The sequence below is a fragment of the Lissotriton vulgaris genome, chromosome 11, assembly GCF_964263255.1.
Source record: "Lissotriton vulgaris chromosome 11, aLisVul1.2, whole genome shotgun sequence".
Classification (NCBI taxonomy): Eukaryota; Metazoa; Chordata; class Amphibia; order Caudata; family Salamandridae; genus Lissotriton; species Lissotriton vulgaris.
In genome coordinates this window covers 1,049,684,875-1,049,710,987 of record NC_141699.1, presented here as the reverse complement: position 1 = coordinate 1,049,710,987, position 26,113 = coordinate 1,049,684,875, and the positions used below count along the sequence as shown (strand labels likewise).

Below are 26,113 nucleotides of genomic sequence, written 5' to 3'. Positions count from 1 at the left end.
AGACACCTAAAGCCACTGTACGTCACCAGGCACGCGCCCCAGTGGACAGTGCTGTGTGGGAATTGCCTAGGCTTGCAGACAGAAGCCCTCCTTTTCCAACAAAGGCTTCTGAGTTGCAGAAAATGCACGTATTATGTGGGAATATTCGCATCAAACCTTTCTCATGTCAGCAAGCTCCTGATTAATGGTGGGTTTTATTTTAAGGCACACTCGACATTTGGCTGGAGGGTAACCATAAATTCAATATTGCTTGAGCAGTTTATTATCCTAGGTCAACGTCTGTTTGCAGTCCGGGAATAGCAAAAAATCTGAAATATTTCAAAAGTTTTTGTGGTGCAGTTTGACATGATGTATCCTTACGTCCAGGTTCAAAGAGAGGGTATTTATAAAATCATCAATTAATATTCTACAGAACTGGGCAAAATTAATTGTCAATACATTTTTCTACTTTCACTGTTTGATTTGGTGACTAAAGAAAGTGTGATATATGTGTTAGTGTGTGTGTGCGTGTGTGTGGCTATTGGTCTGTGTCTGTGCGTTGAATATTGTCTACTGGTCTTTGTCCATGGGTTTGTAAGCTTGCCTATGCTTGGACATCTGTTAGTATGTTGATGTCTGAAATGTGTGCATATTTAGCTTCTATGTGAATATGTGTTTGAATATGGAGAATCTGTGTTCATGCACTATACAAAAGTCAACTCTTTTGATTTTGCTAGTGCTTATTTCTATTTTGGAAATCTGGGTAGGTATTACTCTGATGTTTGCTTCAATACCCAGCATCTGCTCAATTCAGAAAAAGCTTAAATTGACTTTGGTATTACTAAGTTGTGTTTGACAGCTGTGATTTTTTTTCCATGATATTTTGCCCATTTTTTAATAGAATAAATACTGGTGACTTATGTGGTATGAGGGCTTTACATGACTTAATTTTGATTTTATAGGATCAGGATCCAGGCGCTCAATGAAATTGGAGCTGGCCCATTCAGCCACAAGATAAAGGCGACCACGAGGCCGTTGCCTCCCCTACCTCCTCGGCTGGAGTGTGTTGCGGCGGGGCCTCAGAGCCTAAAGCTGAAGTGGGGAGACTGTCCTTCTAAGATCCAGGCTATTGAAGACATGATTTACATACTTCAAATAGAAGACCGAAATAAAAGGTAAAGCTATAGTTGAATTGCTGTGTTTTTACTGTATGTGCTGCTGTATTGTCAATTTTATGCTAAAGTACACCATGGCGTCATTTTATAAATAATAAGGTACATTATTTCAGGTTAACACTGATTTGCAGAGGTGGTTCAAATGGATTTTATGGTTGCTTTGGATGCACTCTGTATGAAGTCCAAGAATTGTGAATATTCTATGCCTTTCTTGTTAGTTGGCATCTGTCATTCATCTTTGTGATGTGCTGACCACATGTAGACCACAAGCTGAACGACTGATACTGATCGGCATGGCCAATATCGTATTTTTGCATTATTTTTGTAATATCATATTCAGGCACAAAGTGTTTTTAGATTGACTGTTACACCCCCACTCCCACCCCCCAATACATCTTGACTTGATATGTACATATTCAATCTCTGTAAAGTCTGCAGGGCTTGTTCACTGCTGTAAGAGTGAAGCGTGTCAAAAAGGGTCCAAATTGCTATATGTATCAAATACCCCCCATTATTCACTCCAAGAATAGGGCACAGACACCAATTCACTTTCTCTGCTAGTTAATTGCATTATTTTCCGCCATGACGTGTTTCGGCCAATCCTGGAATTGATCACTTGATAGATATATATATATACATATATCTATATATATAGATATCGTTTTTTGGTTGACCTGGAGCGTCTACCTTGGTATATAGATCATAAAATCATTTTGACAAGTATTTTACAAGATTTACCTATTAAAAAAACACCTAGCAATATCAAAGACCAATTAAAAAAGTTCTATATCACAAGTTGTGAAAATTGTTTACAAGTGCACTCCTTATTTGCTCAGTTGGATTATTGGCTGGGACTGAAGACCCCTTCTGGGGGAATGTGTGCCCTTTGCTACAATATGATGTGAGTATACACTAATTTAGGACATGTGGAGGAAAGTACACAAAACATCCATAACTTTATTTTTAGCTCCACTTCTGACTCTACCCTTCCCACACTCCAAAAGATTAGTCTTCAACAATGAGCATTTCATATAAAAAGGCCATCATCATGGATCCTTGTAATAAAATGTATAATGCTGTTATTATGCAGCATATTATCAAAAGACAACATAGGTATTTGATCATACTTCACCATAGTTAGTCAGGACACAAAAAAATACATATTTTTGTCTCATCAGCCTATCTTTCTTCAAGATAATGTTAATCCTTGTCAAAAAAATCCCAAAGTTTTACTATGTATATTTCAATAGAAGAGGATGACAACAATTCTTCCTGAAAATATGCAGCGGATCACCCAATCCTCTACTCAAATACATCTGGATGAATCCAATACTCTTAGCATAGGATTGCTCAAAAACATGCATGCAGCAATACTCTTGGGGCTTATCCACTCGGCTCACTGCTTTGTCAGAATAGTGAAAATGTTAGACTGTGTTACAACACCCCTCTTTGGCATCCATTGGCTTTCTGGAAACAGGATTTACGTTTAATTCCTCTATCAGGCATATTTTTCCTACAACAAGAGACACTTGCGGTAGCAGGGGATCATCCCTTCATAAGGAACAAATCTGTTTCCCTATTAGAGGTTCCATAAAACAGCAAAGACTAAAACCTCAGACCATGCCTTTAAAAGCAGTTGGCTTAAGTCTTGGCATACACAGCCAGAGAGCATCCGGACACTGCTATGCCTTGTTTACCTTCTGTAAGGCATATGATTAAGCCTTACCTTCTGTAACCAAGAGGATTGAAAGAACACTCCACCTTTTGAACAAATAAACTGATATCTGTGTATCTTATGTATATCTTATGTTAATGGTGCTACGGTGCTGCACTCGCTGTCTAACCAAGTGCCTAAATTAAATAAAAAGTACTAAAAGTACTAAAAAGTAGGCTTCGGTTGAAAACCCAGTGAACAGTGCACGGGGCTAGCAGGTTTTCTTGCTGGTACTTTTTACCTTCTGTAAGGCATATGACCAAAGGCAGGCTAGAGCATATCAGACTTTATCAGAGTAAAGTGATCTTATTTTACAGTAGAACTGTTTACTGTTCTAATATGGATATAGAAGTTTTTAAGATGCATTTTGAGCTTCAAACATCAGACTGTTTGATTTCTCATCAGTTCCTCAACAGGTTTTTACAAAGCTCTGGCAATTCATTATTACTTAATAGACTTAATGTTCCTCTATCACCAATCCTTACCACCCATTATTGAAGTGTTGTCCAATTCCTCTGAATTGCAGATCTTTATATCTTGATTTAACCAGTGCTTAATTTGAGCTGGTGGTTTCCGGTGCTCGGCACCAACACTGAACTGTCAACACCTGTTCTTGTAATGGTTTGCCACAAGGTGGCGCTATCTGGCTAATTTAGAGATCACCACCACAACAGTTAATTACTAATTCAATATGCATACAAAATTACTATTAACTGTTGCCCAAGCCATTCTAATAGATTTGGGGGCCCTGAAATATTCTGAACTGTCACACTTGTGGGAGTGTGATGATAAGTAGTTGTGTTTTTACTGTCATTGGCAGCATAGCAGGGGCAATGTTTAGTGCAAGGTGCACAGCCATCCCGACAAGAGCCCTGGTACTTGTGTTGTTTTTACAAATTAAGCTCTGGATTTAACCCTTATGTAGAACAGGCATTTTATAGTTTACTCAGTTTTTCCCCATCTTAGCCTTTTCATATATTATACTCATAAAGTCCCGGAAAAAAACAGTTTTGAGGCTAGTTAAGCAGGTTGTCAAAACTATAATGACTGGTAACATCATTAATAGGCCGGTCAGTCCTGGGATCGAGACCAGCGCCTGTTTTGTGGCAGTTCTGGTTGATTTGTGATTGCATCCGGCATGCCTCTACAATTGTCCTGCCAGGCTTATCATCTGCTTTTGACTGCACTCTGCTTTTATTGATCAGAATAACTTAGTTTTTTACAAGGCAATGGCAGAAATGAAGCTTAAACCCTACTAGTCCTAAAATTAGAGGACGGTTGGTTATAAAAACAACAGTGCTGTGGAATCTTGCTTGAGATTTTTAACAACCTTGTACAGTTCATGCAAATTATTTTCTTTTCAGAAGGCAAGTTCTTAGAAACCTTAATTACCTTTAAGTAAAATGCAATTTTTATTATCTTATGGACCCATGTAAGCAGATGAATCATATACAAAAGTAATCCATGGCATTCTTAATTAGAAATGACTCAGTGGATGAACCATTGTAAGGCGTGTAAGCAGGCAATTGAATCAACCTCCTGCCTCTATCGTTTAAATATTGATTGAGACTTCTAAATGGCAGATGTCAAATATCCGGGCATTCCACCTGCACAGAAGTAACAACTAAGGAGAAAAATAAGCGTGTTGTGAGGTTAGGTTTGTAGCACCGGAGAACAAGCAAATACCTTGATTTAGCGTAGTTCCAGGTATTTCTGTCTGTGTGAGTGAAGGCGATATTGACAGCGGCATGTAATCTAATTGCTCTTCGGTGATTCTCGACATGTGTCTGTCATTAGCTATTGTTGTTAACTTTTCATCTGTAATGAGCGGCAGAAGACAACTGCCGCCTTTGTATTTTACTGGTTGCAAAACCACTTTAAAGAAATACTTGGAAATTGCATTCAATTGCTGATTGGTGACGTGGGTAGAAGGGAGTCGGCGATAGTTTCAATGTCGCGAGTAACCATTATTTAAGATCATATCTTATAGAATCTCACAGGTTGAATAAAAAACCAAAGGATTTGTTTAGCTTTTTTTGTTGTCTCTTCTGACGTTTTGAATGTTATATAATGTAATTCTTAATACAGAAGATGAATTCTTAATTCTATCTACATTTTCTCTTTGTTCTTAATTCCTCCTCCACTATTTGTATTTGCTTCCTCTTGCCTGAACTCCATGGAATGTTTTCACCAGGCAAATGAGTTTTCTTCAATCCACTCCCCTCATATGAATGCCCATCATTGTGTTATAGTCAGAAATGGCCTCTTGACATGAAGTGTTATTGCTTCCATACTATAAGGACGGAGTGTCAGAGCCATGGTCCTAGCACTGAATCTCATTGTTAAATGACAAGTTCATGTTATGTGGCAGATCTGTTTTAACCCCTTCACTGCGGCGGCTATTCTGCCGCAGTGCGAAGGGGCGCGGCGGGTGCATGCTGGTGACGGAACCGCTCCATCACCAGCCGCGGTTGCGCTGTGCTCATGACGGAGCGGTTCCGTCACGGCCCCGCCCACTCAATGGAACGCTCAGCGCAGGCTCGGAATCCGCGCCGCGCAGGCGTTCAGAGCGGGCCGTGACAGAACCGCTCCGTCATCAGCACAGCGCGACCATGGCTGGTGACGGAGTGGTTCCGTTACCAGCAGGGGAAGGGTTAAATTAAATGCTAAAGTGGAAAAGGGAAGAAATACCATCTCAGACATTTAAATAGCACAGGAACAGGATTAAGTAGGATTAAGTCCTGTAGACCTGGCTTTGACATCACAGCCAAAACCTGAGTTAAAGTTCTGTATCAAAAATACTAAGCCACTGAATTTGACCTGTTATGCTGTGCAATGATTGCTAAACTCAAGCTGCCTGCCATGTTTTGCTATGGATGGGCAGATTTTTTTCTGTATCATTTTCAAGATGGATGTTTTGTGGGGCATGCATTGTGTGTGTTGCGTGCTGTAATTGCTGCATGCAGGGGGTTTCCCACTGAAATTCACACTTGGAAGGCTGTGTGTATTTGTTTTATTTATTTATTTTATTTCATTTGGTTCTGGTATCGCCAACCTAGGGCAAGGTTCTCTGGCCCCGCGCTCTCCCTGCTGCATTCCCAGATTTACAGTCTTGCCAAAAATTGACTCTCTCTTGAAAATTAATCCACCATATAAGGAAAGCTTGAGCAGTGGACCCGAGGCATCCTTAGAGGATGTTGAATTATATATTTTTGGGGATTCATCTTAACGTAATCAACCTGCATCCAAGAGCGGATCTTTGCAGTTTAGATTTCAGTAGCATGATATATTTGATGTGAGATACTATTGTATATTAGAACATTGGAATGTTGAGCGCTCCATTGAGACAAAGGAGTGCTCCTTCTGGGGAAACCCCGTGCTCCAACATTCCAATGTTGTCGTTCACAACTTTTGCTTGGTTTTAAATCCCCTCGGGCTCTGTGAGGACTTTGTTTTATTTGTTAAAACATTCCGCCTCTTGAGTGCAGAATGTTCTAATAGCCTTTTGGCCCTTTGTAGCTGGGCTATACCGGCATCACAGTCCCGCTCCCTCGATAAAAACTTTAACGCTGGTGCGTGCCTTTAATGGCTGGTATAGCCCGCTATGGCGGGCTATGAGGCTATATTAATCTAATTGGAACATTAACATAGAGATGTCCTATTGTTGCCTCCCCTGGCAACCAGTTGCTCCTTGAAAAGTCTGAAAGTAAAGGGCAACATGACAGGTCCAGGTTAACGGAGTTGGAACCATAAAATCGTTCTACTGAATGGCGAAATATAAAGGATTACCGTGGGCACCACCAGTGGAGGGACACCAGAGGGCTTCTATATCTATCAAAGTTTGCCCCTACATGTTTGTCGCAATTAACGCTCACCTACACGCTGGATGAGGGGCCCTATGTCTCCTCTTCTCCAGTAAACTCCTTTACCAGATAATTGTTTTTAGAATTTTTAACTACGCACTCTTTTATCGATTTCAGACATGTCTGATGACTTTTTATTTTGTTAAAATACTTTTAAAAATCAAGTATTGCTCGTACTTGTATTTGTAAATTTTGATGGTTTTAAACAAACCGAATAAAGTTATTCCTTTACCAGTCCTCACTCACTCACTGCATATCTGCCTGTTCTTCTTGCTCCCTTTTGTATTTGAACATTATTTTTGTGCAGAAGCCAAATTAATGAAGACATGTTAGCAAAAACATGTTGGGGAGTTTGAAACCCTGGAAATGTTGCCATTTCCTTTTAATTGGCTCACATTTTAATATGATATCTTGTTTGGGCTTTTTGCTGCTAGTTTGGGGAAATCTGTGCCATTCTGTAGTGCAGTTTACCAATACGAGAGGCAGAGGTGAGAGAGTCTAGGAGCATACACTCCTTTTTTTACCTGTTAATGTCAACTATATTACCCAGTTATCAAACAATATGAAATTTGGGTTGGCATGTTGGTGTGCTTCTTGATTTACCCCTTACGCTCACCCTATCACTAACTAATTTGGTCTACTCTACCCTTTCCTGTCCATCTGGAGCTATAAGATCATGCTTACATGTGCTTTTGCCCCTAAGCACACTTAGTTTCAAGTTTGTCAACAATATTCTACTAAGTAAATTTTATTTTCCTCTCCTTCAAAAGAAAATATAATATAAACATTATAACATTTGTAGAACATGCAGGGTCAAAATGAGCTTTATGAAATCAGGAAAGGAGTGCAATGAAATCCAAGTGAATTTGGTTTTATTTGTCTTGCTTTGCCATTTTAATATTCCCGGATACATTTAATTTTTGTATTTTTAGTATTTGTTTTTAACTAGACTGAGGCAGCTGACAATATTATTTGACAGAATTGTGTTTGATAAAGCATCAGATATTCATTTGACTTCTGTTTACTTTGACTCATCAGAGTTAAGTACATCTACTTCGGGCAGTACATTTATTTGTTTTTAATGAAGGCTTGGTTTGGGTAGTCCAGAAATAAAGGGGAAATTTGACTTTCTTAATTTTCTCTAATTTGTACATTTGACCTTGAATGTGGTTGACATGGCACCATCTATAATTGCATATGACATACTGTACAGCAGTTATCATGTCTCATTTAGATCTGGGGTGAGAGCAGTGCTGTCAAACAAATCTACTACTTGTCACATACGTACAGTGGTCATTGGGTCCTCTCATCTATTGGCTTCCCTTGATGAGCTTCTTTCAACCATTGGCTTAGGACTTTGTTAATCACATCTTGGCTCAGCCCAATGGAGTATCTCACCTAATGGTTTTGGCTGTTTAGTTGTATCCTTCCGCTTCTTCTTTCATGCTAGCAGTGAAATGCATGAGGAACTACTTTCAATTGTTACCTTCTGTGTTTTAAACCGAAGCAAAGAGAGAATTGTATCAAAGTACCTTACAGTTCGCCTTTTCTTTCTGGTAACACTGCTTGTGTTCGCATATTAAACCCAGAATTTGCCAGTGTTTGCAATTGCTTTACTTTATAACCGCCAATCTTTGAAAGAGAAATAGTAGGAGTGTTAGGTAAGGTTACACACCTAGTTCTTTTGACCTGCAACATATTTAAGGACACCAGCTGATATGGTTATCATTTTCTAAGTTTATGTTGAAATAAGGTATGTGTCACATTTCTTACATTTTATTCTCCTAATCATAGCCCCTGTAAAATGTTTCTTTTAACCCTAAAAATGCTTGTGTGAAAAACTGCTGAAGTACCGAAATCAGTCACACTATTTTGAATATGTCTTCCAAACTATACATTTCAAATAATGTTAGCAACAAGTGATGGGCTAAGTAAAGTGGATATGGTGGTGTCGCTTATAAGGGAGAGTATTTGATTTTGTTCATTTATTCCCATCCCAAAAATAAATTAATCTGAAATAAACTCCTATGAAATGGCCCTTCTTTGGTACATAACTTTAGATTCCAGTTACTAAACATGTTCTCTTTTTGCCAGCATTTTGCGTTTTGGAGTTAAAATCTTTACTCTCTATTGTATGTATTTAAAAGGTTTGAGGTGTTGTCTTTTAGTTTCTGGAGGATGCATCTTTCATTTCTGAATGGTTTATTTGTTCCTGAAAGAGCGTATATAATTCTGCTTGCAATGCTCTGCGTGTTGCTCACATGTAGAAAGCCCATTTATGAGATGCACACCACCCTTAAAGTACCTATTGAAGTAGTCTGCAACTTATGAAAGCAGTAATTCATCTATGCATTGTTCACAGGATGTCTTCTTCCGAATGACTTTTGCTGCAAATGTTGTATATTTGTTTCTTCTCCTATTGGCAGAGCAGAGGTCTTAAACGGCGGTACATGCCCATCAGGGTGGGGCAGTGTTATTTCCAAGAGGCTAGAAGGGGATTTTTGTATGCGCTACACGTTAAACAATTTGTAGAATATTTTTAGATATGCTAACTATATCACACATTGAGTACTAAGGGCCAGATTATGAGTTTGGCAGACTGGTTACTCCATCACAAAAGTTACTGATATCCCGTCTGCCGTATTGCGAGTTCCACTATATCCAATGGAACATAACGGAACTCGTAGTACAGCTGACAGGATCCATCACTCCAGTGGACTCTCTATGGAAATATAACTTCTTTAGACTTAGATGAAGCGTTTTCATATATTGAGCATTGCTGCCCATCTTCCCATCAGGCAGTCATTAAGAAAACTTTATTGAAGCACAAGCTTAAGGATTCATAATTTAAATTGGATTTCAGCCACCAAGGTAAATTGCTGCTCCAAAATTAGAATTGATGCCTTCATAACAGTGATAATGATGTGGTGTATTTAAACCTCACTGCAACGTAAAGTTGCTGAAGCCAGATTACTCATGGTTGGTACTGTTTATCCTTCTTTGGTATACACTACTTCATTCTTTTAAAAATAGCCGGGGCAACAGCTTTTCTCAGGAGCCGACCACCGGAGCTGCCAAATGTCATGGTTGCCCAATGCCCTACTCTTGATTCCTTCATACCTCTTTTCTGCCTTTCTCTCTCTTACCCTACATCAAAGTTTTATGACAAACATTAAGCCCTGGTCATGAGTGCCAGCAACCTTTGGCACAAATTAACATATGTTTTCATACCAAATTAGGTTTACATCTGGGGTATTTGAAGTGCTTATTTTGAGCTGGTGTTTGCATGTAGGGCTTTTCAGAACTATTTTTTGCAAATCAGGACTTATTTTGCCCAACGGATCTTGATCCAGAGCAAGCGATAAAAAAAATGCAAAAGGGAGTAAGGAAGGACTAAGGGAAATGTGGAAAAGCAATAACAATGGGAGAAAGGAGGGAGTGTCTAGTGATGGACTAACAAGGAAAGAGATGCAATCACAACTACAAAGTCTTGGTAATAAGCACCCTGAACATCAGTCACGCTGGTCACGGACATCTGAGCAAACACTGGGGCCAGCAGTACTTCTTTTGCACATTAAGCATTAGGAGACCAGATTAGGTCTGGATCAATGCCTCATTTTCAGCTTACCTGCCGACCATCTAAATGAATTTCATTTAAAATCAGTGTAAGTACATTTTTCTTAAGTGATGCTACAGATGATTTACCCGTTAAAAGTGATCTGTGCCATGGATGTGTTTTAGCTCCTACATTTCTTCCTATTTGTAAGTGGATTAGCTAAATATATTGAAAGTGCTTTTTCTGAAAACACCATTGTTGTGAAATACAGTTAATAACAAGGTACTCTTTGCACATGATAAAGCGGTGTAATCAAATCACACTTGCAGGATTCTATAGTCAGCTTGGGAGATTTTCAGATTTTTACTGTGTCCTGGGGGTCATAATAACTAGGGTCAAAAATAATACATTGGTTGAAGTGGACATCAATATTTCAAAGAGAACTTTCTGTTTGATGGAGAGAAGTTAGAAAAATTGTCTGAGGAGAGTGATTGTCATGATCTTAAATGGAAAATAAATTCACTGCAAGAATGTGCTATAGAAAATAACTGCAATTTTTTTTAGAAAAAGCATAAATAATGGAAATTAAAAAATAATTGCCAAAGTAAAGTATTAGCCCATCACCCCAGGCACTGAAATGTACTTCTTTTTAAGAGGATACGTACATGTGCGGAGGCCAAACACATTGCACGCAATGCAAGAGATTCACAGGTTGAAGTGGGCAGACTCATTGCCCGATGCTGTCAGATGGGGTTGGTGGAAGCAGATTGTGTTTGCTAGTTGAATACTCCTGTGATAGAAGAAGAATGCTGAGCAAAAGCACATCTATGAATTTATATATGTATCTATTATTGCTATTACTATTTGATTAAAACTGACACTGAAATCTTTGTGACGGGTAGAGTTAGGTAAGAGTTACGTTTCAGGGAAGATGTAGGATAGTTCTTCATGTGAGGGTTCAGGTGAAGGGTGAAATTGAAGGAAGTGAAGAGTAACTATTGTAATAAATGTAAATTCAGGATTATTCTAAAAGTAAGTTCAAGATTGTACTACATGTAAATTCAAGTTTGTACTAAATATAAACTCAATCCAAATGAGTCAACTAATGGTATTTTAATGGAAATGAGCATTTTCGAAACATAGATAAGCACATTTTTCATTAGAACCTGGTGCTTTTCTCACCAGTTCTTTCGTTCCTCATTTTTCATGGAATCCTTGGGCTTGCAAAAAGAGCTGTTGGCACACTTCAAAGTGCACAGAAGGCAAGATTACTTTTTTTTTAGGTTTTAGAAGCAATATTGCTTGGTTCCCCTCACTCACCTCACCTCTAACCTTTTCATCAATTCTTTTCTTCTGATGTGTTGGGCATGCTTCCTGGGGCTGACATGCTTGTTTTACATGCTTTTTGTGTTCCCCGCGTTTGTTTCAGACTTCATTTTCTACAGGGGAATTATGTAATTGGTGCACATATTGGTGCTTTAATGAGATATTCATTTAAATAAATGGATCTTCAGGTAAAGTATACCTTCATTTTGGACGAAGTACCACTGAAGAGGATCAGTGTAAGAAGTGCTAAAAAAAAAGGTGATTCATCAGCTTGTCAGGTAGCAGATCTTACAAATCGATCTGGCTTTCTTAGAATCAGTGAAGTGTCACTAGAATAGAATTTGTGTCATCTGGTAGTTATGCTTAGATAATTCAGCAAGATTCTACGTGCCGTATGTCCTAGAGGGGATCAATGTGCACTTACCGAGAATGGTTTAAAACAAATGACCATGGCCAGTTCTTCGTAGCTGCAAAGGCGGAATACAGTGCAAAGGTCTCCAGTTTCTTTCTTCATCTTCTTGGTAGATGGAGTGGTCCTTGACTTATTTTTACATGGTTTTTCCAGACACAGGTCTGGGTGCAGCTTTCCTTCTTAATCATTTGGTTTTGAAGACTTGAGCATAAGCATTCAGATGAGCTGCTAGCTCTGATAGTCTGAAGACTGGCAGTAGGTGGGAGACATGCGGAAAAGTTTAATATTTGAATTGACGACTGACCTACGCATGTACATGTTTGCTCCATGGGCTGTATCATCTTTGGTTGTATCATGTTGTCAAAGTCCAAATCAGTCATGTATCATTACTTCATCAGTATATGATCATCCCTCGACAAATGTTCTCATGCATCACTATGTTATGTTGTTAAGAACCTCTAGTGAAAAACAATCCAGCACAATAAACAAAATAAATGAAGAAGGTTTGTTGTTGTCTTTGGATGACTTTAACTAAGCGAGATGTCATTAAGCCACAAATGTTATTTAAGTATACATTCCCTTCAATGTTGCAGAATCTAACCCCTTGCATGCTGATTACGGCCCCCAGCCGTCATGCACTATGGTGCTCGTGTGCTCATGACGGCTGGGAGGCGTCATAAACCCGCCCACTCGCGATTCTGCCGCACAGGCGCAGAATCGCGGCCGCATGGAAGGGGTTAAAGCTTTTAAGGTATGGCTGGATTCCTACAGCCCACCCTTATAGAGTAATACCTATTCCATCAATGTGAAAGCTCAGCAACGTCATATACAAGTTAAGGAACATGGAAAATATTAGCATTTCTTGAGCCCCTCTACATACGAGTGATGAGGAGCTTCGGTTTTCTTTCTATAGGCTGCACATCTCAGTGAAAGGCCACCAGTGGGGCCTTCCTGGACATCTTATCAGTTGCATCTTGAGTGACGTCTGCCAAGACCTCCAATTTCAATACAGCTGTTGACTCCAGAAATACCCCGGAACTACTCTACCTTTTGTTATCAAAGTAATTAAATGGTTGCAATGTTTTCCTATTTTACAGTCAACCTTTAGTACAGGTACATATGCACTGATTGGCTTTGTTCTGATCCTGCTATTTTCCTTTTCCCTAGGTTTATCCCAATTTACAGAGGACCAAGTCACACCTACAAGGTACAAAGGTTGACGGAGTCCACCGACTACAGCTTTAGAATACAAGCTCAAAATGATGCTGGAGAGGGGCCTTTCTCAGACATCTGTACGTTTTGCACAACCAAAGCCATTCCACCAGCAATCAAAGGTAATTTACACCTGAAACCAACCTATTATTGGCTTTAGAGGTTGCATGTCACTACCTTGGATCCTCTACATGTTGGGTCACTACATTGCATGAGCTGCATGGTCGGTCACTGTGATAAATCTATTACATATGGTAGGTCACTACTTCAAATCCACTATATGGTTGATCACTACATCTCATACACTACATGGTGGTTCATTACATTGGATCCACTTCACAGTAATTCATTACATTGGATCCACTAAATTATCTGTCATTACATTAAATTCCCTACTTCCTCATTCACTGCATCTGCTCCATTACATCATGGGTCATTACATTGTCTTGAAGTTGGGGGGAGGAGTACTCTTCATCCACCCATAATTGATTTACTCTACTTAATCTTACCCTTAGTTTTTAATTAATGAACCCCTAAGCGTAGCCCATTTTTATCACATACCTTCGGATGATGTAACGCCTCACAGTGTAGTGGACATGTAGGGTGCACCACTTTATCATCCGCCATATTCGATATTCAGTATGACTTAGCTTGATAAAACACTCTCCTGCACGGACCGCGGCTGAGTATACCCTTGGTGAACCTAACAGCGATGGGGCGGTGGGGCCGTGTTGGGGGGGGGGGGAGATTTCGAGGGACGAAACAGAGGGAAAATTAAATATTTATTTCATTTTCCCTCTGCATCGTCCCTCCAAATCCCCCTGCCCGCCACCCCAACCCCCCACCCCACACACATGACCCCACCGCTGTTACCTGCACGACCCGTGGCTGGGTATACTGCTGCAAAGCTGTGGTTAGTTTAACAGCCTAATGCATTGTGCAGGTTGTCTTAGTTCATTTCAGGTAGTAAAAATCAACGAGCACACCTGGACAAAATTATTTATACAAGAAAATCTCATGACTGGGTATTGCATGCATGTAGACATGGAAATATTTTCCTATTTTGACATTAATGTACCTTCTGCGCCTAATTGTTAAGCAATAAGTGGTGTTCTGCGTGCTGGCATGAATAGATTTTTTTCTTCACTGGTTTGTGCAATGCTTTTGAGAATGATAGCAATGCTCCTTGCATTCAGCTCACAGTTGTGAAGTTAAATCAATACAATAAGATGGTCTCTGTGGAATCTTCACAGGAAATTGTTGATTCCATTGTAGCAATTCTAGTTTTGTGGCTTTGTAGTCTGTGGTGCTCAGTAAATGGATTTTCCTGAGATTATTTGATGTTTATCGCCTTTCCAAAGCTGATGCCCTCAGTTTCTTCTCAGCTTCTTCCCAGTGTGATGCTTTGAGGTGACCCCATTCTTTGCTCGGCTGTGCAGATTAACTCTGCTGGAAAATGGAAAATCAATGTGGTTCGTTTTCTGTTCTCTTGGCGGTAATGACAGGGTTTCGTCCATTAGCAGATATAGAAACCTGCTGTTGATCAAAGAATTGCTTGAAAGTCACGAACAGCGAATAACCCTTAAAAAAAAAAGACAAGATAAGTTTGTGCTAGCCTTGGGTCTCATTAATGAGACGGACGGCCAAACTGGGAACTAAATTCCCCCTAGCAAATATGTCCAATCAAACCCCACTCCCTTCCTCTTTTTCCATTCACCCTCCTCCTTTCTCTATAGGTATCACTCACTCTGTTTTTCTCTGTGTGTTTCTTTATCTTGCTGTCTTGCCCTCCTACGCCACCCCTGTGCTTGCTGGCAAAACCCACAGAATATGCGGAGATAGACTCTGGTGGCAGCCATTGAGCTGCAAGGACCTCCCACCAATACACAATGTGTTTATATAATGAAATATAATGTATGACACTGGGCTCCACAAAAGCTTGTGACATGCTTGTCTCTTAAATTGAGGACGTGTTGTATTATCAAGATACGTTTAAAGGACATACATGGTCCAGCCGTATTGTAGATTGTCGGTTTGTGATTACAAAGTACTATTGTTACTTCCATCAAGGCAAGTTACACTAACAGCAAAATAAATCAGTTAATTTATTTATTTACATGCTTGACTACAGTCCACTATTTGCTTACCAGATTATTTGTAGAAAAAATATGTTCATCTACATTCTGTGTTTGACTTGTGTTTAAAAATGCAATGTATTTCATAATTATAATTGTTGATGAAGATACCTTTTCTGCTTAATTTTACCTTTGAGAAAAGGTCATTTAACCTAGGCAGACATCCACCCCTTTGTTTGTATTGTCGCTCTTAAAGATAAAGACTCACTGCTGATATCTGCTGTGATCTGCATGCCAGGTATTTGAACTTTGGCAAAGCCAGCTGAGCCTTCCAGCCACCTGAGGTCAGGAAGTTGAGTAATATTAAATTTGGTGATAGATACACCCTATATTTACAGTAAGTAAAGATGTCAGACAGGTTATATACAGCTTTATATCAGAAGCAAGCCTGCTCATCAAATATAATACATTTACAGTCAATAAAAGAAAATACAAATTCCAGGTGAAAGAAAATAACAAAAAGTACAAATAACACGCCAAATATTTTGTTGTGGTGGGTCAGCCTTCCATCCTCAGCAGTTTATGCTTCATCTCCTCACGGTAACAGAAGAACACATTTTACATGGCTTTTTTTTCACAACACAAACCTGCCTAGGGTAGACTTTGTTGCTTTTGGTAGAACTGTTAGATATGGTCTAATATGTACCTTTCTATGAATCGGGTTCCAGAAAATTCAGTTGGATAAACCAGCTTTAGGATTAGCAAATTAGGTTCTCATCACAAACCTTTCTAAGATGAACATAATTAGTACTCTTACTTCTCTATTTTGTTTGCTGCAGAGACAATTTGTGTCCTAAAAACAAATATATATTTAAGGGGCCCATTAAAGTGGATTGTGTTTAAAATATAAAATGTATAAACACCTGCAGTCATTTTATATATTTTTAAAACACAAATCAATCCACAACCATATATTATTTGTCCCATGATTGTCACAGCTGTCAATGTCTGATTGACATTTACAGATTTTCTTTTTTTGGTGGACACCTTTAAATGTAGCAGTTATAATATTTGTGTTAATATCTTGTATTTCTGTCTAAAAACAGATGGCAAAGTTATAAGACCTTTCAAAATCCACCTTTATATTTCATTACTAAAAAACACATTTGACTCCTATTTCATACATTTTACCACCAAATCGGATACTTGGAAAAGTATATCTCCTGGGCAATACAGGTGGCCATAGGTAAATTATTAAAAAGCCAACTCTACTCCCAAAGACCGTAAAAGAGACAGATAGGCCGCTTGTACTGTTGTTTGTTTGCTCTCCAGTGTAGCACTAGGTGGTACAAGTATGTTCAGCAGGAGAGTGATGCCAGACACAATGGTTGGCTTCTGGAAATCCCATCTGTGACCCAAACATAACTATCCAAAACTTGGCCTGTGAAGTTCTGGTCTGGTTTTTTGGGTGATTCTCTGCTTCCTATTGCTGTTCTGCCATTGTAAACCCAATGGCAGCGTACGTACAGGCAAGGGCTGAGACTATATTTCCATATGGTATGTGACCAGACAGGTAGAACAAGACACTGCTTGAAGTAGGTGGTTACTGGTAGCCTGCCACTGTGTGTGTAATATGGGGTATGCTATTCAGGTATGTGCCACTATGCCAAGATCCTTGCTCAACTTGACTATATGAAAAAGTAAAAATTGTGGCAGACTGATCTCCTAGTTGAAGGGGAACATGTTTCTACTTTGGGTCAGAAACACCAATCCTTATTTCTGTAGAACCAAGAGGAAATGAAATGAAGGTTTAACCAATGCAATGTGTGGGTGTTCACAAGCAAATATGAAGCATTAAAATGTCAGCTCATTATTAAGTTGACCTAATCAGTATATTCTGGAGAGTGGATCTCTTCCCTAAAAGTAGTTTTTGTTTGGATTTGTATGAGATTCTTAAAAACAGCAAACAACATCATGTCACCAGCATTTGGAAAAAACATCTGTAGAGCTCAATAATACATAAGGTAATATCTTCAAACATTCTCACAATAATGACACTCCTACGCATATTCTTGTAAGCTAAACAGCGGCCAATGTCTTTCATCTCTAGATAAATCATTACATTCAGCCACTAATCATCTCAGTTCCAATCAGAAATCGTAATGGGGCAAAAAGAAATGTTACTTTTTGATAAACATTAAATCAGCAAGCTGTTCTGCTGTTCCAGACATATTTTACTGATCAGACAAATCAGATTTTACCCAAAAAGTCAGCCAGCTTGTTTTTGTAAAACGCATTTGTGAGCGCCTTTTCCTTGTAATTTGTGCCTGGTTATTTTTAGTCGGGTAGAGTAGGCATGAATGATTTGTTTAATAATGTCAGTGTTCTATATATCAATATGTGCATGCATTGTTATTACAGCACCTCGAGTCACACAGTTAGAAGGAACATCCTGTGAAATCACCTGGGAGACTGTGCCACCCATGAAGGGGGATCCTGTTGGATATATTCTTCAGGTACTCGTCGGCAGAGAGTCAGAATATAAACAGGTAAGATTGGTATCTATATATTGTATTTCTCTGTTGTTGAGTTTATGTAGTAGTTTGGGACTCTATAACTTTGAATTTTTCAGTACCCACTTACACATCAACTGGCATCTATGTATGTTGGCTGCATACAGTGTCTTACAGCAGAGCACAATAGGTTATCAATATGGGTTGAATTAAATATTTGATTCCACAAAAAAACTCTTCTGCAGTGCCTGATCAATAATAAAAACTTGATGATTTGGGCAGTCTCTTAACCCCTTCCATGCTGATGACGGCCCCCGTTCGTCATGCAACATGGTGGGCGTGTGCTGACGGCTGGGGGCCGTCATGATCCCGCCCACTCTTCATAAGTGCCACACAGGCGCAGAATCGCGGCCGCGCCCAAGGGGTTAAATGAGATGTCTCTGAAGGGCCTTTAGCACAAGCGCCATCTATTAGACATAGTTAATGTGGTGTGAGATTAGAACAGTGTTGTAGGGTCGCAATCACAATATTTCCTTCAATTATTAGGACCTTTTTCAATAGTTTGTTAAAGCAGCCAAATCTCATTCCAGCAATTCAAAGTCGCAAACAATAAATGGGAGAATTTCTTTTTTTTGAAAAATGTGCAGTCTTTAAAGCGCTAAAAGGAAGCGAAGAAAATAATTGGAGGTGCCGTTCTCACTCAGCCAGTAAACTGTCGTGCAACCCAAATTATCAGTCACATAAACATCAACTTAAAAAAGAACAATGTTAATTTTTCTAAGGAGTTGAGAATTTCACAAATCTATAAACAATATTGTGTCAAAATGTGAACAAAACACACACCTCAGACTGATAAGAACACTAGTATAGCCTCTCAGTTTTTCACTATTGCTGACATTCAGCTGAAGCACTGTCCAAGTGGAAACCTGGAATACCAGCGCTAAGGTTATCATCCACCAATTTGTGTTAGGACCTATACTGTAGAGATTTGAGCCGTTTAAGAGCAATAGATTTCAGAATATGGAAGACCACCAATATCTTTGGATCACTGAAGATGTTTTTCAGCTCATACATAGGGAGAACTTCCTCAAACCTCAAATTGACAAAATCTTGCCAGGCATTGTTATGCAATGTACAGAAGACCTTCAAGACAGCCTGGATTTCACTGGTATTTAAGAAAACTCATGTGACTATTTCTACGGACAGCTGTAGGCCGATGTGCATTTTACCCTACCTGGCCAAACTAAAGTAGCCTATTGTTGATAAACAACACAGATACATATAGAATTATTAAATTGAAGGCAATTAACAATTTTACAGCCATCTCCAATGCAATTTGACCATGGAGCCTCAACACTCTGCTAGAAATGAGCATTGCACACATTTCTGGAAGAACTAGCATGGGAAGCAGATAGTTGTAGCCTATTACCAATGAGCAGCGCTCCAGTAATGTGACCGTAATCTTCTGCACCTATGAACGGAGCTTCAGGAGGGATTGACGGAAAGAGGAAGGAAGGGGGCACAGAAATACTTTACCATATTAGCTAAATTTAACCTAGTTCTCAGTGGGGAAATAATAGATGTCACAACCCGATTCCCTCACATCTGAGGTTGGCCTAGCGAGGAGTGCATTCCACGGAAAGTCCTGGCACGGGCAAAGAGCCAAGCTTAATCTGAGCCCGACCTCTGGAGTCCTACTGGTGCCTGAAGGAACAGGAACTTGAGGCGGCTTACCTGGTGGTTCCGGTGATACTGTGTGGTCCCCGCGGATCACAGTGAGTGGCGGTGGTAGCCACTTTGATTGGGTGCTGGCATCGGGAGCTCACCAGCGACAGGGGTGGATCCCCCTGCAGACCTTAGCACCGCCACAAGACCTTCCTGGGCTTGTGTGTGGGTGCCCCCCTATCTCAAGAAGAGGGCACTGGTGGATTGACTTTCCCTATCAGATCCCCATATTTCAGAGAGTGAAATTAATATACGTTTCGGTCTGGGAGAAATTCTGTTAGGTCTGAGCACGTGACAAATGGGGAGAGCAGTAGGGCCAGATGGTGTGCCTGCCTGCTGATTTGTACAAAGATACCTAGGAATTGTGGACCCCATTATTGACTAATGGGTTTCATGCTTTTATGAGGGGTGGGCTGCCATCAACTTGGTCAAAAACAACGATTGCCCCTGTTTTTCAAAAGGGAAACAGATGTGATCCTCACTGCTATTGTCCGATATCATTGATTGATGGCTCACTGAACAAATTGGGAAGAGTTGTGTTATGTTATATTAGAGTCATTTGTAAAGCGCAACTCTTACCCTAAGGTGTCCTGGCGCTAGCTACAATCCTCCTAGTTAAGCCAACCGAATTATAGGTCAAGGGCTTCCTGAATATCAGTAAAACCGTAATACTCCTCAGATAAAAAGGGAGAGCATTCCAGGCCTTTGCCTCACCAGCAACAAAACTTCTGCCTTCCCACCTGGCCTTTTTTGAGGACGGTACTGTCACCAATTTTGCTCCAAGAAAGCGGAGAGGGCTTTTGGGCACATACCACTGAAATTGTCACTTCAGGTGGTCAGGTCCTGTGCCTTGTAGGGCTTTGTATACCATACAGAGTGGAGAGGTGTGGCTCACTGGTTAGAGGCGGCAGACCCGAGTGCAGAGAACGGCCCGGGACCAGGGTTCGATTCCCGACGCGGCAGGGTCTTGGACCAGGATCAGCGGACTGATAATTCTCGCATCGGTGCCTACTCCGACCAGGGAGCACACTCGGCAACTCTGGGCATTAGCTTGCCTCATCTCCACAACGGCCCCACACAAACGCCGGGGATGCCTGGTTTCACCTTGGAGACCCCCAGGAGGGACTATCTCACAGGGAAAGCCAGGACGGGTTCCCCAGCGGTCTATAGCGCTACGAGGCCTCCGGGTAGCAGTGCGCTTTACAAGACACAACAACAATTTAATTTAAACAGCACTCATTTCTTAACGGGTAACCAGTGGAGTCGTCTAATTTCACTGGAGACATCATTGTTGGAGTGACTGCAATGTTAGTCTGAGGAGTAGTGTATCATTTCTGACTTGCAGTATGGTTTTAGGAAGGGTCTGGTCACTTTAGAACAATGTCTTAACCTGGAGCTACTTGTGACAGGCATTCAGGGAACTTAGTAGAACATTTGTAGTGCCAGTGTAGTGCATTAGACTGTGCTAATCACGTACAACTCTGGCGGATTATGCATACCATGGGGCTGACCTGCAAATTATACACCTTTTAAGTCAACTTTATCAACTTTATCAAAATGTTATACCCATAGTCTGCTTTAGACCAGGAGACGAGTGTATCAGCGATTTTAATTTGCAGATGAAATTGAACCAAGGGTGTGTACTGGCCCCATTTGTATTGACTTTGTATGTAAATGGTTTTGAACAAGCTCTATTGTAAATTTCTAATGACTTGCTCAAGATTGGCTACCCGCTAACACCCGATCTAGTAAATGCAAACGATGCAGTCCTTTTGGCCCATACTGCTAATGGGCTTCAGCGATTGATTGATTCATATACTACGTACATTGATAAGTTGAAGCTAAAGTTTAATCTAGGAAAGACCTATGTTATGTTTTGTGGGAAAGAAAACCCTAAAGTGAGACAATGTGTTGTTAAAAATACTGTTATGTCGAAATTCCCTATTTTTTCATACCTCAAAGTCCTATTTGATAACCAGGGAAAGTGGACCCTGCCCCCCAAATACAGTTAAAGACACACAACTAACAAAGACGCCCACCACTGTATTTTGGTTTTCTTCAATACTGGATTCCAGGCCAGTCCTGGAAATGTTTACATTCTATAATAGCAGATGCATCTTGGCTAACTATAGTTCTAGTATTTGGGGTTATGCCATTGTATAGCTTTACAATGGGCAGAGAGTAACATCTATAAGGCTTTTAGTAGTTCCTCAAGCTAACCCAGCATACCAATCAATCATTGAATAATGCTATTATTCAATTTTAGTACATACAAGGGTACATCATACAAATAGGACCAAATAATTAAACAACATGAAAATATTGCCAAGATACATAAATATGATAGATTAAGTATAAGCCAAGCCAGCCATATTAAAAAGATCAAATATCATTAAAATCACAAGGTTTACAATTCAGTCCCGGTAATCAAACCAGCCAAATAAAGTATTAACGGCCTCTGCGTAAAACCCCAAGCAAACAATGTGCAACAAACAAGCAAATCTGCAGTAACAAATAAGCAGGTTTAATCTGTTTGAAATTTCCAGCACTCAGAAGAGGCCTTGAAAATGTATGTAGAAGGGCAGAAAACTTGGGACACGAAAGTACATATCACATGTGCAAAAAGGCAAGTTAGATTGTGTAAACCAAACAACCCCCTTAGGGAATACAAGCTGATTAAAAATATTTAGTCTAAAAAATATCTGAAATCATCGATGTACATTAGGCATATCCATTTGGAGATAAGTTTCCATACCCAGAACAGATTTACCAATTTCACCTTGTTGCAATTCACTTCCTGGTGGTACACCCTATGTCTGGCCATTGGTTTAAAGGAAATAAATCTTGTCCATGTGATGTTATGTCTGCTCAAGGCACCTTACATTTAGACTTTTTATGCAAGAGTTCTAAATCTCTTAGAGCTTAGTTTTTAAAACAATTTGGAATGCATTTTAAACAGTGTAGGCCTGCTCATTAATTTCTTCAGTCTCTGCCATCCATTCCTATATGATTTGCTATCGAAGTTTTATAAACGGTGCTGTAAGGATTAGGATAACCTTAACGGATATGCATGTTGACTGCATTTGATTTGATTTGTGTCTAACTATTTTATTGCATTTTGCTACGTTATTTTTGGTGGTTATGAAATATTTCCTTAATAAAGAATTTTTGGCTCTGACATTTGATTGGAGGGGTGAGCTGTAGTGATATCACTTCAGTTGTAATGTTGGTGGTATTTCGCACTGTCAGTCTTATCAAATTTCTGTGAAAGCTCTGTGATTCAAAGTCTAGTAACCGAGTAATTGTGATCCTTTCTGTAAACAGGCATCAAGTGGAAGGTGTATATTCTCAACCCACCCAGTCCATTGTTTATAGGGTTCAGGGTTGTCTACAACATACTCTATATGTACCTGGCCCCATTGATAGAAATGGTACTCTCATGCAGCTCTGGTTGTACGGGTCCACTTATGATACACAGATATTGTGCATAATCCAGTGGTCCGCGCTATTGAGGACTAACTATCTTAAGTCTTGTTTGTCAGCTATTGATCAGTAGATGCAAGACAACTCTCTGAAAAGGAACTCCAGCAAAACCAAAATCATAGCGGTTAGATGTAAAATGTAAATGTAAATGTATTTGAGCTTATATAGCGCACAGCTACCCGCAGTGGGTTTCCCGGCGCTTGCTTAGAGAACCCGTCCTGGTATTCCCCTGTGACATAACCCCGGCAGTGTATCCACAAGGTGAAAGCCAGGCATCCCGCCGCGAGGGGCCATTGTGGAGATTAAGCAAGCTATTGCCCAGAGTCGCAGAGTGTGAACCTGTGAGTCAAGAAGGCACCGGAGCGAGAATTATCGAGTCCGTGGAATTTTTAGCCCAAGACCCGCCGAGTCGGGGAATTGAACCCTGGTCCAAGGCCGATCTCAGCTTCCGGGTCTGCCGCCTCTAACCCCTGAGCCACACTTGTCCACCTATATACTTTGCAAAAGAAGTGTCTCATCTTAAAAACGTATGTCCCCGTTTGATGCAGGCTTAACAATGGTAAATCAAAAGTGCCTAGCTTGCTAAAAGCTATCTTCTTTCATTTACTATATCCTCAAAGACAAATATTTCAATTTCTGAGTTTGTCCTTTTTGGTTCAGCAATTGTTTGTCTTTTCACGGCTGGACCTGCAAACTGTTTTTTAATATCCCTCAAATACATAATATTAGAATTGCAAAGGGTACAAAACATTATGGTCCATGTCACAGTGGATGACGTCAGCCCTATTGCCCATTCCCTTATCTGGTTACCAGTTGTGAAGAGAACTTAGTATACATCTCTCTGTTTGGTACATATTGACCTTCTCCATCAAGATGCTATTTCCAGCTAAATGTAACTGCCGCCATATCTCTAGACCACTTTGTTCAGCACCTGTAGTTCCTTATTATCTAAAAAAAACGCATACATGCAGAGCTCTGGATGTCTCCCACTCAAACAGTTTATAGATCATCTGATGTTTGGACATACACTAAAAATTCACCATATCTCTAAGTACCAGCCTTAGCGGATATTGCCTGCCCACTAGCCATTCCTGGTGAATGCTATGTTTTAGACGCACCAATAGCTATGTAGTTAACATAACTGAGATCAATAAGTCAGATTGAAGAGTTATCATTATTCAGTCAGACTTACAGGAATGTTCTTTTTAATGCAAACATTGATCACAGATACCCAGCTATAATTAATTGGTGACACAAATGTTTACTGCCACCTTCTAGGTGCTCTTATCTATGATAATCAGTGGTGTGATAAAGCATTATAACATAGCACTTCACTTTCAAATTATCTATGGCATAAGGACATTCATCTCCCCACTATGTTAATGTCAGCTAAATCAGCTAGCTAGCATCCCAATACCCTAATGCACAGACTCAACACTTCTGATATCATGCCACATACCGCTGTGGTGCCGTTGACATCTGTACTTGTCCTGCAAGCACTGGGCATTGCACAACCATAACCTTCCCTCGCCTCCAATGTACGGCTCATGACCTCACAGAAGATGTCAAAGATGACCTCACAAATGACATCAATGATCATGCATCACCATAGACAACATCACAAAAATTACTGAAGACACACATGCTTGCCCTTTTACCCATCATTTGACTCGCAGAGAAAGAACAGCCTTCTTTTTCATAAATCCTTCCTCTGGAGAGACTTATAGATGATAACATGGGACTGCAGGCTTTCTCTGCAAGTAGTGCTGACAGAAAAATTATAGCAGCCCTTGATGTCTGGATCAGTAGATGACCTCACGCCTGGCATTACATTTCACACCACTGTTGACCTCATTTAATTTGTCGCTGACACTGAATATATTTGTCCATTTCACAGACTGGCAAGTGGAAATACCTCTTTCTGTGTATACCTAAATAGGCATATCTAGAACAGAAAGCAGTGGTAATCTTTTCCTACTACGACAGCAATGAGGATACCCACCAGGGCTCTCCAAATTCGGTCCTGGAGGGCTGGATCCATGCCAGATTTTTAAGATAACTATTTGTTTGAGGCATATGGGCTGCAGATGGTACATTATGAATAGATCGCCATCTGGTGTTGGGCTCGGATGATTGCACTTTGTTTTTCTCTTGGAGAGTCTTTTGTATCTTGGTGACTCCTCCTTTGGTTGGTAGTGCGCATGGGCATCAGCTCCATCCGTAGATTGTTTTTTTCCGCCATCACAAAAGCTGCAAGCTATTTTCTTCTCCACTTCTGTTCCCTGGCTGTGGAAATAAAGATGTTATACCAAATCGTATGCCGGTAGTGCACTGGGCGTGGAAAAAAGCTGTGTCCGGAGTTATTTTATGCCATGTGGACATGGCCTGGCTGTGCACTTTCTTCTCTATATTTTATGAGAAATTAAGGCTGAAATTAATAGTCCTCCTTTCCTACTGTTATTAAATGCTTTCTTACTGATGATGTAGATGAGATATGTGGTGTCACATGTCATGCAATCTGTGACATCACATGAGGTCTGGAGCAGTAGGACGCGGAGTAGGGTTTCAAAATGTACCATAACAGGGATTTCAGTTACTCCTCTCTTAGTTTTTTATTTTATATCATACATTTGTATTTGCCATGTAGTGAAATCACTTCATGAATCACTCGTTATAGCTTCTGTCAACAATAGGTTTAAAGTTTTTTTAGTGCTGAAAAGTAAAGTTCAGCTTCAAAATTCATAAAAATTCATGAGCTGCCTCTTTATTTTAAATTACAAAGCAGACTGCTAATAATCCACCATGTGGGTGTTGTGTGACATTAGATGGAATTGCTTTATATTGGCTATCATTAGCATACAGAGCAGTGAGAAGATCTGAGAAAGATGTTAGCCGTCAGGGAACCTTCAAAGAACAGATCACCCGCGTATTCACTCCCCTCAATGTATTTTAAAAGATAAGCATTCATGGTAACCAGTGACTGAAACCTCACATTGTTCACACACATTTCACTTGAAAAAAGCTTTTTCTATTACTGCTCATGTATAAAATAATATCAAAAAGGACAGAGAGGCGGCCAT

At 40.0% G+C, this 26,113-nt stretch overlaps 1 protein-coding gene across 4 annotated transcripts in view; it reads left to right on the top strand.

Moving 5' to 3' along the window:
• FNDC3B (fibronectin type III domain containing 3B) overlaps positions 1 to 26,113 on the top strand; it is a 534,350-nt gene that overhangs the window by 495,619 nt on the left and 12,618 nt on the right. For all 4 annotated transcript variants that reach the window (XM_086944392.1, XM_086944390.1, XM_086944391.1 and 1 more), the window contains 3 exons: positions 942 to 1,154; positions 13,193 to 13,359; positions 17,734 to 17,861. In XM_086944392.1, coding sequence (XP_086800518.1) covers positions 942 to 1,154; positions 13,193 to 13,359; positions 17,734 to 17,861 — 508 coding nt within the window. The remainder of the gene's footprint in view (positions 1 to 941; positions 1,155 to 13,192; positions 13,360 to 17,733; positions 17,862 to 26,113) is intronic.